This window comes from Neophocaena asiaeorientalis, unplaced genomic scaffold (genome assembly GCF_003031525.2).
Source record: "Neophocaena asiaeorientalis asiaeorientalis breed wild unplaced genomic scaffold, Neophocaena_asiaeorientalis_V1.1 scaffold84, whole genome shotgun sequence".
NCBI lineage: Eukaryota > Metazoa > Chordata > Mammalia > Artiodactyla > Phocoenidae > Neophocaena > Neophocaena asiaeorientalis.
In genome coordinates this window covers 2928888-2942120 of record NW_020173656.1, presented here as the reverse complement: position 1 = coordinate 2942120, position 13233 = coordinate 2928888, and the positions used below count along the sequence as shown (strand labels likewise).

General features: G+C 36.3%; 1 protein-coding gene across 2 annotated transcripts in view; it reads left to right on the top strand.

Annotated features, from left to right (window-relative positions):
- Window positions 1–833: 833 nt before the first annotated feature.
- LDAH (lipid droplet associated hydrolase) overlaps window positions 834–13233 on the top strand; it is a 95913-nt gene continuing 83513 nt past the window's right edge. For both annotated transcript variants that reach the window (XM_024747812.1, XM_024747813.1), the window contains exons 1-2: window positions 834–887; window positions 12224–12379. In XM_024747812.1, coding sequence (XP_024603580.1) covers window positions 12226–12379 — 154 coding nt within the window. In that variant the 5' untranslated portion in view covers window positions 834–887; window positions 12224–12225. The remainder of the gene's footprint in view (window positions 888–12223; window positions 12380–13233) is intronic.

The window sequence follows — 13233 nt, the reverse complement described above, 5'->3', positions numbered from 1 at the left end:
TTGATTCATGAGAAGCTCTTAGCACAGTGAGTAGTATCTTCTAAACTCATTGGGTTGACTATTATATTTAGGAAGTAAAGTGAAAACAGGGAAGGTAATGAAGAGGTACCAGTCAACTTCCAACAACTGGTTGGAAGGTGGTGCCTATCACTGAGATACTGAATGAAAAAGGATCAAGTCTTCTCCTCTATGTGTGGGGGAGATTACTGATTTGCCAGTTTACTTGTCTGCTTCTACCCCTGGCTATAAAACTACTTTGTTTAATCTACTGCATTTTTGAACAGATATATGCCGCTCACCTATTAGGTGCCAGGTGCTGAAGATGCCAACAGTCGCAAGATGATATGACCTTTGTCTTCATGGAGTTCGGATGTGGTAAGCTCGAAATACCTCTTGAATCGGCATTTTCAGCATTTTGCTAAAGGGCCGAGTAGCAGAGGCCGGGCATATTAATGCTAATAAACAGGGCAACTGAGAACCAACTTGCCCGTGAATGTGGGGAAAGGAAGGGAAGAGATGCAACCAGTAACGTAGGAAGGGAAACATGGGCATGGGGGAGAAATGGAGAAAGGGAAGCTGAAGTGTATCAAGGATGACTAAAATAAGAGGCGGATGAAATTCATATGAAAGGGAAGATAAAGTTTCAGCATAGCGACAGCTTCCCAGAGGTCTCGCTGGATCTGGGCCACAGGGCCCAACCCAGGGTCAAGGACCTCCCAAACCCCACCACACCACACGTGCTGAGGGAACCAGTTCCCGAGAGCGGCGAGCGGCGCGCGGCGCGGCGCGGCGCGGGTCTGTGACGTCAGAGGGAGGCGGGACTTCCGGTCCCGGTGACGCCTAACCAAGACGGCCACGGTAGAGCCAGCTGCATTCTAGGCTGACAGGTGAGGACTTGCCTCCCACGCTCGGGGTGACTTTGTAGGCGAAAGGACGGCCGGGCAGGCACGCGGGAGCTGGAACCCTTCCTCTCTATGGCTCCTCGCAGAGCCCGTGCTGTCCTTAGCCAGACGGCTGCGACCGCTCGGGGGTTCGGGGCCACTTTGGCCGGGAGCCCCTTTGGCTGCTTGCCCAGCGGGAACGTACCGTTTGTACTGCTAACTGTAGCCCGCCTGTGGAGAGTCTTATGGCGGCTCCTCTGGGGGGTAAGGTCCAGGACGTTGGGCGACTGGCAGGGCTGAAATGACTAGAAGTGACTGGAGTCTGGGCCGGGGACTCCAAAGGTCTGAGTTCTTGTACCAACCAAGCCTGTAGCCCTGGGCAAGTGACTCTCTTCCCTCCCTGGGTCTCAGTTTCCAACCTTGTCCATTAACGGGCTCTTTTGGTTTGGAATGGAGTTTCTCATCAGGATCAACTTCCTCCCCCACGCCTCTCCCAAATTTGTTACACCAGGTATCCTTGAGAACTGACTCTTGCACCAATTTCTGAACTTGACACTCCCCTAGCCAGTTATTTGAGGTTCACTCTAGCTGCTGTAATATTTCTCCGTGGCGCCAAGGTCAAAACGGCGCTTGCTCCCTTGAATTTGGAGTGCAGCATTTTGGGGAAACAATTGCGGGTCTTGTTGCCTCTACTGAGTGCCATGCATCATGGTATTTTTCAGAAATAGTCTGTCTCATTTTTTCTCATGTATAAAATGGGGTACATTAGTAGCCACTTGATAAGATTATTTTATTAACTGAGATAATTCATACAACACTTGGAACAGTGCTTTATGTGTAATAAGCACTTAGTAAACATCAACTCTTAAAGAATGACCCGTACGCTGACTTTCACAGCTCTCTTGAAGTTCTTTGCAGCAGACACCTAGTGCTCATGCTGCTTTTCGTCCACACATAGGCCTTACTGTAAACTGTCACCCTTGGTTTTTTTTTATTTTTCTACACGAGACAGGTTGCATAATTCCTTTAAGATGCATCCAAGTTGTTGAGTGTGTCAATAGTTTGTTCCTTTTTATCGCTGAGTAGTATTCTATGGTATGGTTGTACCACAGTTGGTTTTACCATTCACTTGTTGAAGGACATTTGCGTAGTATCCATTTATGGGCTGTTACAAATAGAACTGCTGTGAATCTTTGCTTGAAGGTTTTTCTGTGAATATGTTTTCATTTCTCTAGGAAAAATGCCCAATAGTACAATTATTGTGTCATAGGGTGTGCATTTAGTTAATTCAGGTGATCATATGTTTTTTCTTTAGCATCTTGATATGGTGGACTACACTGATTGATTTTTGAATGTTGAATATACATGGAATAGATCCCACATAATTCTTCTTATACATTGCTAGATTCTATTTGTTAATATTTTGTTAAGGTATAGATATGAGAGGTATTGGTGTGTAGTTGTGTTTTGGGGGTTTATTTGGTTTGTTTTTTGGCCACACCGCATGGCTTATGAGATCTTAGTTCCCCGACCAGGGATTGAACCAGGCACAGGCAGTGAAAGTGCCAAGTCCTAACCACTGGACTGCCAGGAAATTCCCGTGTAGTTTTCTTTTTTTGTACTGTCTTTGTCCAGTTTTGGTATCAGGGCAATAGTATTCTGTAGGGTCTTTAGTGATAACCCCTGTTTCATTCCTGATGTTAGTGATTTGCATCTTCTCTCTTTTTCAGTGGTGGTTTATTGATTTTATTGATCTTTTTCAAAGAACTAGCACTTTAATTTTTCTGTTTTCAATTTTATTGATTTTTGCTCCATCATTTTCTTCTGCTTGCTTTAGGTTTATTCTGCTATTCTTTTTTCTAGTTTCTTGATTATTAATTTGAGACCTTTTCTTGTTTCTAATGCTAGCATATAGTGCTATAAATTTCCCTCTCAGCATTGCTTTTGTTGCATCTCACAAATGTTGGTGTGTTGTCTTTTCATTTTCATTGAGTTCTATGTATTCTTAAAATTTCCTTTGCAACTTCCTGTTTGACCCATGGATTATTTAGAAGTGTGCTCTTTGGTTTCCAAGTATTTGGAGATTTACCTGTTGTCTTTTCTGTTACTGATTTCTAGTTTTATTCCATAATGGTCAGAAACATAAGCTGTATGATTTTAGTTCTTTTAAATTTACGTTTGTTTTATGGCTCATGATGAGGTGTATCTTGGTGAATGTTCCATGGGCACTTGAATGTGTATTCTGCTGTTGTTGGATGTCAATTGCATGTCAATTATATCCTGTTGGTTGATGGTATTGTTAGGCTCTTCCATATATTATTGATCGTCTGTCTAGTAGATGTTTCCATTGCTAAAAGTTTCCAACTATAATTGTGGAATTTTCTGTTTCTCCATTTAGCTCTATTGGTATTTGATTTATGTATTTTGAATGTCTGTTCTTCAGTGCATATATATTTAGGATGTCTTCTTGGTGGATTAATCCTATCATTATGAAATGTCCCTCCTTGTTCAGTAATTTTCTTTGCTTTAAAGTCTACTTTATCTGATAGTTGCATAGCCATTGTTGCTTTTTTAAAATAATAATATTAGCGTGATATATCTTTTTCCATTCTTTTATTTGCAACCTACCAATGTCATTATGTTTGAAGTGAGTTTCTTTTAGGCAACATATAGTTAGGTAGTATTTCTTTTTAAATCCATTCTACCAGTCTCTGCCTTTTAAGCAGTATAATTAGACCATTTGTATTTAAAATAATCATTGATATGTTAAGGCTTAATTCAGGCATTTTATTATTTATTGTTGTTGTTGGTTTCCTCCGTTATCATTTTTCTGTTTCTCTTTTCTTGCCTCCTTGTAGGTTACTTAAATGCTTTTTAGAATTTTATTTGACTTATTTACATTCTTGAGTATATCTCTTAGTATACTTCTTTTTTTCATGGTTGCCCTAGGTATGACAGTATATATACATAACATCACACAGCCTACTTTTGTATTGACATTTTACTGCCTTAAGTGAAGTGTAGAAAACTCACTTACATTTACATCTTTTTACCCTTTCCGTTTTTTAAATATAATTATCAGATTTCCCCTACATACACTGAATACCACATTAAACTTTTGCTTCAACCATGAAATATTATTGAAGAAGCTAATGACGAGAAACATAATCCATTATATTTACCACTGCTTTTACCTATTCCATTGTTCTTTTTTATCTGAAGTTAAACCTTATTCACTTATTCCTTTCTGTTTGGAGAACTTCCTTTAAGAGATCTTACTTGAGAGGTAGATACGTTAGTGACAAATTCCTTTAGTTTTTCTTCATTTGAGAATATCTTTATTTCTCCTTCATTCTTGATGGATAGTAAGGATAGTTTTTTCTGGTAAGGAATTTGGGGTTGAGAGTTACCTTTCCTTCAGCACTTGAAAAACGTTTGCCACTTCTTCCTAGCCTCCTTGGTTTCTGATGAGAAATCTGCTAACATTCAAATTATTGTTTACCTGTAGGTAATATGTCATTTCTCTCTGGCTGCTTTTTAGATTTTTTTCTTTGTTTTTAGTTTTCTCAAGTTTGACTATGATATGCTTTGTATTGTATTTCTTTGGTTTTATCCTATTTGGGGTTAACTCAGCTTCTTGAATCTGTAGGTTTTATGTGTTTTGCCAAATTAAAGAGGTTTTTATCAATTGTTTTTTATAACATTTTCAGCCCCATACTCTTTCTTCTATTTCCCTGGGACTCTGGTTATACAAACGTTGGGCCATTTGTTATTTTCCTACCAGTCCCTGAGATCCTGCTCATTTTTTTAAAAGTCTGTTTTTGTCTTGTTTAGATTTAGTAAATTCTATTGATGTGTCTACAAGTTCACTGATCCTGTTCTGTAAATTTAACTCTACTAGTGAACCCATCCACTAAGTTTTGAGAAATGTATTATACTTTTCAATTCTATAATTACATTTGGTTCTCACTTTTATAAAGTATTTTATTGTTTAAGGAGAATTACTTTGAATATCCATGTAATTTCTGAGCAAAATTAATGATAGCTGTGGATTATTTGTGCATATAAACTAATCATCTTACTCAAGATTTTAATCTTCTCAGCAGAATTATTGCTTTAATTAGCAGAAGAAAAGTGAACACATGTAATTTTTCTCTCCTTGTTTCAGTCAATTTCTTATTAGAAACCTAATAAAAGGGAAATGGGGAAGGAAATGAAGAAGGAAATTTAGACCTTGGTAAATGGCAAATTGTAGTATCCCACTACCAGATGGAGTGGGAATTTTGGAATTCTAGAACAAAGAAACCAAGAAGCAAAAATGAAATGAAAAATTTACATTTGCTTACTAAAACTTTTAAAGGAGTTTTGTGACATAGTTCCAGATTCAGAAAGCTCCCTCCTTTCCCCCTTTTTTTGAATAACACTGACGATTTTAAGTACAACAGGTAACTTTCACTGGCCATACTTGAGATTTAGGTAATGTTGATTCTTGGTTTTATTGGTTCGATTTCTACCCTTACCAAATAATTAAAAATTAACCATGGACCCAATTGCCAGATTCGTTGACATTATAGCACTGTGATTAAGAACGTATTTCCCAGTAAGTATGAAAATTTAATATGTGAAAAAGTGGGGAAAAGATGATTTTTTTAAATTAAGTAGGATTAGCACAAGTAGCTCTCTATTGTAAGAAAAACAAAATTGAATTCTTATGTAGATGGCTTAAAAGTTGAAATGTAAAAACTAGAATAATAAAAATTACAATAAACATCTAGGAAGCTATATGTTAAATATAGGAGTCCAGAAAAGGGTTAGTATCAGCAATATACAAAGTTGTCTCACAAACCAATAAGAAAATGATAAATAACCCACTTGGAAGTCAGGCAAAGGATATGAATAGACAATTCACAGAAAAGAAAGTCCAGAAGGCCAGCAAACATGAAAAGATGTTCAAATATACTAGTAGTCAGAGAAATACAAATTAAAGAGTGAGATATTTTGTACCCAAAGACTATAAGAATTAAAAGTAATGGTACTGCTTATTGATGATAGGATTGTAGTGTTTCCATTCCCCTCATCTTTAGCATCAGAATCCAAGTCATCTTTGTCACTTTCCCTTCCCTGGATTCCCTTACAGAATTATTACCAAGACTTTAGTCTCTCATTCACTCCTTTCCCACTCTTGCCCTTATTTCTTGCTTAGGTTATTTTGATAGCTTCCAAACTCTAGTGAAATCTTGTGTTTTCTCTGTCTTTCACAATCTTCTTAATAATATAATTTGGAAGGGTCTGCAGAACTAAAATCTTTGTTTAACCTATTTTGACAGATTGTGTTTTCCAAAGTTGGCCACAACAATAACTCCCATACCACATACTATTCATATGATATGATACTTCCCTTATTTATAGAGGTCCATTTTGCTCCCCTTGCATATGGGTGAGCTTGTGGCTAACATGCAAGTAATGCTATGTGACTTCTGAGACTAGGTCTTAAAAGGTGATGCAGTTTCAGTCTGTTCCTCTTGAGACAATTGCTCTTGGAACCCAGTTCTCATGCTGTGAACAAGCCCAAAATAGTCCATGTGGAGAGACCATACAGAGTGGACATGTATAGATATTCCTGGCCAGCAACCTATCTGAAAGCAGCATCAGTCATCAGACTTGTGAATAAAGATACTTCCAGAGGACTCTCACTTCCAGAGGACTGTCACTTCCAGAAGACTCTTGCCCCCAGTGAACATATCACACCCACCAGTGACCACAGGAGAAGCAAATAATAATAATAATAAAGATAAATAAAAGAAATAATAAAATTAAAAACCATAGTACAGCCCTCGTTGAGGGCAGTGGGGGAGGAGGGGCTGCCCTGAGTGTGGTCCTTGCCTGGATTTTGACACAGCAACTTTCTGTAGTGAGCACTTTGTATGAATTGTGGACTTCCTTTTCTCAAGTTGTGGGTATTCATTCTGTAATCTGTCTAGAGCACACATTGAAATCCAACTTCTAATAAACATAATGGTTCATTCCCCCGCCCCCTGCCGCCCACAGTAAAAAGTCTCCTCAGCTAAGGCCCCAGATATTACAGATTAGAGATAGGCTATTCTTGCTATGCCCTTTCCTAATTCCTGACCCACAGAATCCATGAGTATAATAAAATGGTTGTTTTAAGCCACCAAGTTTTGGAATAATGCAGCAGGCATAACTAGAATACCCATATAATGTATATAATCTTGGTGTTTGTGACTAATGACAGCTATCTTTCTTCCAATCCAATCTCTATATATTTATTTCTCTTCTGTGTCTTATTACATTGGTAGAGACCTCAAGTACACTGTAGAATAGAAGTGTTGACAGCAGACTTCCTTGTCTTGATGTCAAACTCAGAGGTGCCTTTAGTATTTCACCCTTAGTAAAATATCTACTGTAGGTTTTGTTGTTGTTGTTTTTGCTGTAGGTTTTTTATAGATTCTTAGATTCTGTAAAAGATAATCCCTCTATTCTTTTTTAAGAGTTTTTCATGACTGTATTGTATTTTATCAGGTGTATTTTCTATTGGTTGAGATGATTATATATCTTTCTCCTTTATTCTACTAATGTGTTACATTGATTACATTTTGAATGTTTAAACAACCTTGCATTTCTGATCTATACACAATTTGGTTGTCGTGTATACCCTTTATGTATCACTGAATTTGGTCTCCTAATATTTTGAATAGAGTTTTTGCATCTATGTTTCTGAGAGAGGTTGTCCAATATGTTTCCTTTCTTATAATGCCCTTGTCAGATATTATACCAAGGTTTACTGGCCTCATAAAATGAGTTGATAAATGGGCACTCTTTTTCTGTTCTATGGCCAACTCCGTAAGATTGGTATTATTTCTTCCTTAAATGTTGACTCTCATCTGGATTAGGAGTTATGAATTCAATGTCTGCTGGATATAGGACTATAAAGATGTTTCTAGCCTTTTTGAGTTTGTTTCAGAATTTGCCCACATCAAATTTATTGGCATAAAGTTCCTCATAATATTCTTTTATTATCTTTTTAATGTCCATAAAATCTGGAGTGATATCTTCTCTTCACTTCTTATATTGGTTGTTTGTGCCCTTTTCCTTGATGTGTCTTCTCAGGGATTTGTTTATTTATTTATAGGTCTTTTCAAAGAGCAAACTTTTGGCTTTGTTAATCTTTCCAAATGTAAACTTTCTTTTCCTATCCCATTAATTTCTATTTTTTGTTATTTTACTTTTTCTATTTTATTTATTTGGATTCATTTAGTTTTTCTAACTCCTTAAGATAGAAAGTTAGATCCTTGATTTCCAGCCTTTTTTTCCTACTATTTTAGAAAATATTTTAGAAAGTATTTTAAGACTTTAAATTTTCTTGCATTCATGCCTTTGTCTGTATCCTATACATTTTGATATATCATATTTTCATTATTTGTTTCATTATTCTATTCTAAATTGCATTGTGATTTCTTCTTTCCCTCATCAGTTATTTAGAAGTATATTGCTTAATTTCCAAAAATTGGCAGATTTTCTTATTATTTTTGTTATTTATTTTTGGCTTAATTCCACTGTGGTTAGAGAACATCCTCTATGTTATTTCAGTTCTTTGAAATTTGTTGAGTCTTGCTGTATGGCCAAGTATGTGGTCAGTTTTGGTAAATGTTCCATGTACACTTGAAAAGGATATGCATTTTGCACTTATTTGGTGTAGAGTTCTATATATGTCAGTTATGTTGATTATGTTAACATAAATATTAATTATGTCAATCAAACTTTATATATTTTTGTTGGTTTTTTTTCTGTGCTCATTCTGTCATTCTAAGAGGTGTGTTAGAATCTTTCACTATGCTTGTGGATTTGTCTATTTCTCTTTTTACTTATGTCCCCATACAATGTTGTTACAATATTATTGACCATATTTCTTATGCTGCATATTACATCCCTGTGACTTATTTATTATATAACCGGAGGTTTGTACCTCTTAATCCCCTTCACCTATTTCACCCACCTTCCTACCCACTTCAGGATCAAACTTAATTTTAATGTACTTTTTTTTTTTTTTTTTTTTTTTTTTTTTGCGGTACGCGGGCCTCTCACTGTTGTGGCCTCTCCCGTTGCGGAGGACAGGCTCCCGACGCGCAGGCTCAGCGGCCATGGCTCACGGGCCCAGCCGCTCCGCGGCATGTGGGATCTTCCCAGACCGGGGCACGAACCCGTGTCTCCTGCATCGGCAGGCCGACTCTCAACCACTGTGCCACCAGGAAAGCCCTAATGTACATTTTAAACTAAAAAAGCCTCTCTAATTTAAAACAACTCCTAGACTCACTTCTATTGTATACCAAACATTTAATATACTATAGAGATCACCAGCATGTCAAAGTTTGCTACCAGCCTAATTTTAAAAAAAAAGAACTTGGAATAAAGCTTCCGCTTCCAATTTTGTATGTATTTGTACTTCTTATATTGTGTTGTGATAACAATTACAAATTTTGTATCTCTTCCCTGGGCCTTTAAAAATGTAATGCTCACTTGTCTAGGCACTAAATACTTTACAAGTAGGTTTAGTACTATGCTCAGGAATACCACTAATTAATTGCCAAAGTGCAGATACATGCAGACTGTACGCTCTGCTTTGTGTAACTGTGGGACAATAACACGGGTCACAACTTATATTTGATAATAATATACATAAAATTTTTGTCATTTGAAGAAGTTTCAGCAGCTTCTTATCTGCCTTATATACATGATAAATAATACAAGTTATTTTTAGATTTTGTTTGTGCTTTAACTTTGAAAGAAAAGTATCTTACTATCTCTTTTTCAAATGTAATATAGTTTCATTGAAGACTACCTGGACATTGCAACGAGTTCTTTAAAAAATTATTTTATCATGTGCAGTTCTTACATGATGGATAAAGTAGAATTCTGAGTAGCCAAAATAAAATGCAGACATTACTTGGATGCTAAAGCTGAGTGAGGGACTCATTTATAGTGGTCAAATGCTGCTTTTCAGTTTTGTGTATTGTCTAGGTTTGTATAAGATTTAATTGGAAAAAAATTCTTTTACTAAATAAAGTTAGAAACCCATTAATATAAGCAGATGAACACCTATGCTTAGCTGAGTGAGGATAGCCTAAGTTGTACAGATTATATCTACACTGTACACATGGTTTTTATCCAGCCTAAGTCTTGCTACTTATCAAAACTGATCATTAAAATTGCTTGTAGGTGGCGGCTGAAGGTGGGGCCATCAGCCTTTTATAATATATATTAGAACACATTGTCCTGTCTTAACCTGCCCACTGTTGGCAGCATTGAATTACCTTGGGTTCTTAGGTAAGGAAGAAAGTAAAGCTTTTCTTTACTTTTTTTATTTGGCTGTGTGAGATTCAGAAACATAAGAGTGAAGTAAAATAAAAAGATGCTTTACAAATACGTACATTAACTCAGTGTTTCTCAGCTGTATTTTACTTGAAGTGTTTTAGAGTTGTTGCTTTTTTGTTTTCTGATTTTCATAGACTGTTTAAGTTTCATATCTACTTGCATTCTCATTAACTTTGTGGCTAATCAAACTCCTAAGATGTCATTTACTTTGAAGTTAAGTATTTATGAGTTGAATACAGTTAATAACTTTGGATTCTCTTGTGGTGCAGATCTTAAATTTAGCCAGTGTTCTCTCTGTCAGTGCTCTAATTTAATACTGTGTATAACAGTTAAATCTAATATTGTTTCTAACACTTTACAAATGTCATAAGACCTTTATAAATATACTGTATTTTGTGATAGTTTCAAAGATTGGGCTACAGTGACATTTATAAGTGAACTAAAAATCAATCCACAAGAAAAGGTGAGACGATACTTTTATTTATTTGGTCAGTCAGTATATTTTTAATATAATTTTGAAAGGAGTCCCCACTTTTTAAGTGAAAATTTTTCCAACCTTGGCACTATTGACCTTTTGGGCTAGTGATTCTTTGTTGCGGGCGCTGTCCTGTGCAGTGTAGGATGCTTAGCAGCATCCCTGGCCTCTACTCACTAGATGCTCGTAGTAACACCTCCCCTGATACCAAGTTGTGACATTGAAAGCTATTTTTATTTATTGCCATATGTCTTCTGGGAGCAAAATTGTCTCTGGTTGGAAGTCACTGCTCTAGAGAGGCCTCACAGCCTGAGCACGGGGGTGAGGGGACAAGTGCTCCAGAAATCTTCTGAGAGGGTACATTGAAACCAGGGGAGAAATCCTTCTTCCTGCAGTGTCTCTCTTTCAGCACACTCTTCAAGGTTAACATCATATCAGTTGGCAGAGGAAAAATATTTAAAAGACCCAGATCCATTTTTCCAGAGAAGGCAATGAAGGATGAATTTGGAGGCAATAAATTGATAAGTTGCACAAGGGGGAAAGCATTCCAGAAGTGGTGGCAGAGTAAAACCATTAGCAAAGGTATAGGAGCAGAAAAGCATGAAGACACTGAGAAATGCAGGGACAAGATAGACCAGAGTACGAGCTTGGCATAAAGTGGAAAGAGGAGAAAAAGCTTTAAGGGTACTTATAATCTAGACTCTAGAGGGCTCTGAATGAAAGGAGGATAGCTGAAGAGGAGGATAGAAAGAACAATGAAAGTTTGGGACATGGTCGTATTGATGGACACAGGGAAGGCAGAGGTGGAGGGGTAATATAAATAATTTGGGACTGCAATTTTGCACATATATTGATTATTCAGAAAATTGTTCATGATGTTATCTCATATTCTGTTTTCTTCCACCTATCCATTTCATAATTTAATAATATAATGCTTTAATAATGTATAAAAATATACTTACAGAATTTGGGATGAGAGGATTAATAGAGGAGAAAACTCAGAGCTCATCAAGGAGTTCACTGTCCCTCTTTACAGTTCTATCTGAGAGAGTACAAGGGCAGCCATAGCCTCTGTATTTTTTCACCAGACTTCACCAGGTGAAGGCAGGGGGACTTCTCTCACTGGTAGAGCATATAGCTATACAAGAATTCCAGCAGAGGGAAAGTGGAAGTTAGCCATGGATATTGTCAGTTTAGACTGGAGAGGAGAGTGGTGGGATTTTTGTTTTGATTCACACTCCTCTGTAGTCTTTAATTTCACCAAAGACATGCCCCTCTTTCTCTCTTCTCTTGTGGTTTAATTTTTTTTCAATCCTGTAATCTAGAATAGCTGAATAGTCATATACCTCTCATATCTCTTTGTGACATTTCCTTCTAGGTATATTGAATTTTGTCTTTTTTATTCTCGAATATTGTCTTTGGCTCAAAAGTTTTATATTTTAGTGACTCTTCGTATTGTTCTTCTCCCCTTATTTAGAAATGGACTCAGAAATCAAGGAAGAAATTCCTGTGCACGAGGAATTCATTCTATGTTGTGGAATTGAAACCCAGGTTCTAAAGTGTGGGCCCTGGACTGACCTCACTAGCGATCAGATTGCCAACAGGCCTAAGCTGCTTATTTTCATTATTCCTGGTAAGTTTAAAAATCTGGATGAGAAGACTGTATACAGATACTTGTAACTATTTCTGATTTTAAGAGAATTTGATAGATATAAAAATCCTTATAGAAGGAAATAGAATCACTCAAACCATTGATAACAACCACCCTTGATACTTTAGTGGCTGGACGTTTTCTTTGTCATCTATGCATTAATAGTATATATATTATATACATTTTTTAAATCACAATGTATACCATAAGTAGTTTTATAATCTGCTTTTTAAAATTTCTTAACAATATTTAGAATAATTAGAACTTTATCAAATAATGTTTTTTGATAGTTTTTAAAATAATTTTTACTGTCTCATTTCAAGATGATTATAAGATTATGGTAGAACATTTATTTATTCTGGGATTTGTCAACTGGGTCATTTGTGATTTATGCTGGATCAGTATCAATAGAATGTTAGGGGAAGATGCTTGATTGTAGGTATTCGAAGCAGTTTTTAAAAATATGAGCTTGAAAAATATATGTGTGTGTGTATGTGTGTGTATATATATCTATATCTATATCTATATATCTATATCTATATATATATATCAGCCTAAAGGTTGAAAATGAAACTGTTAATATGTATCATATTATATCATCTCATGTACACAGCTAGGCCTATGGGGTATTATGATTTCTTGTACATTTTTGTTTGTTTTCCGTGGATTAATGGTTGTCCCTTTTATTTGCTTAGTTTTCTATGTTTCAATTGGTAATTTATCCTAAAGTTATTCTCCAGAAGTGAAAAAAACTTCTCATTTTTTGAGTAATAGGGTTTCTGTTTTGTTTTGGTTTGTTTTTTGGGGGCTGTCCCTCCCAGAACTCTGTGTTCTTC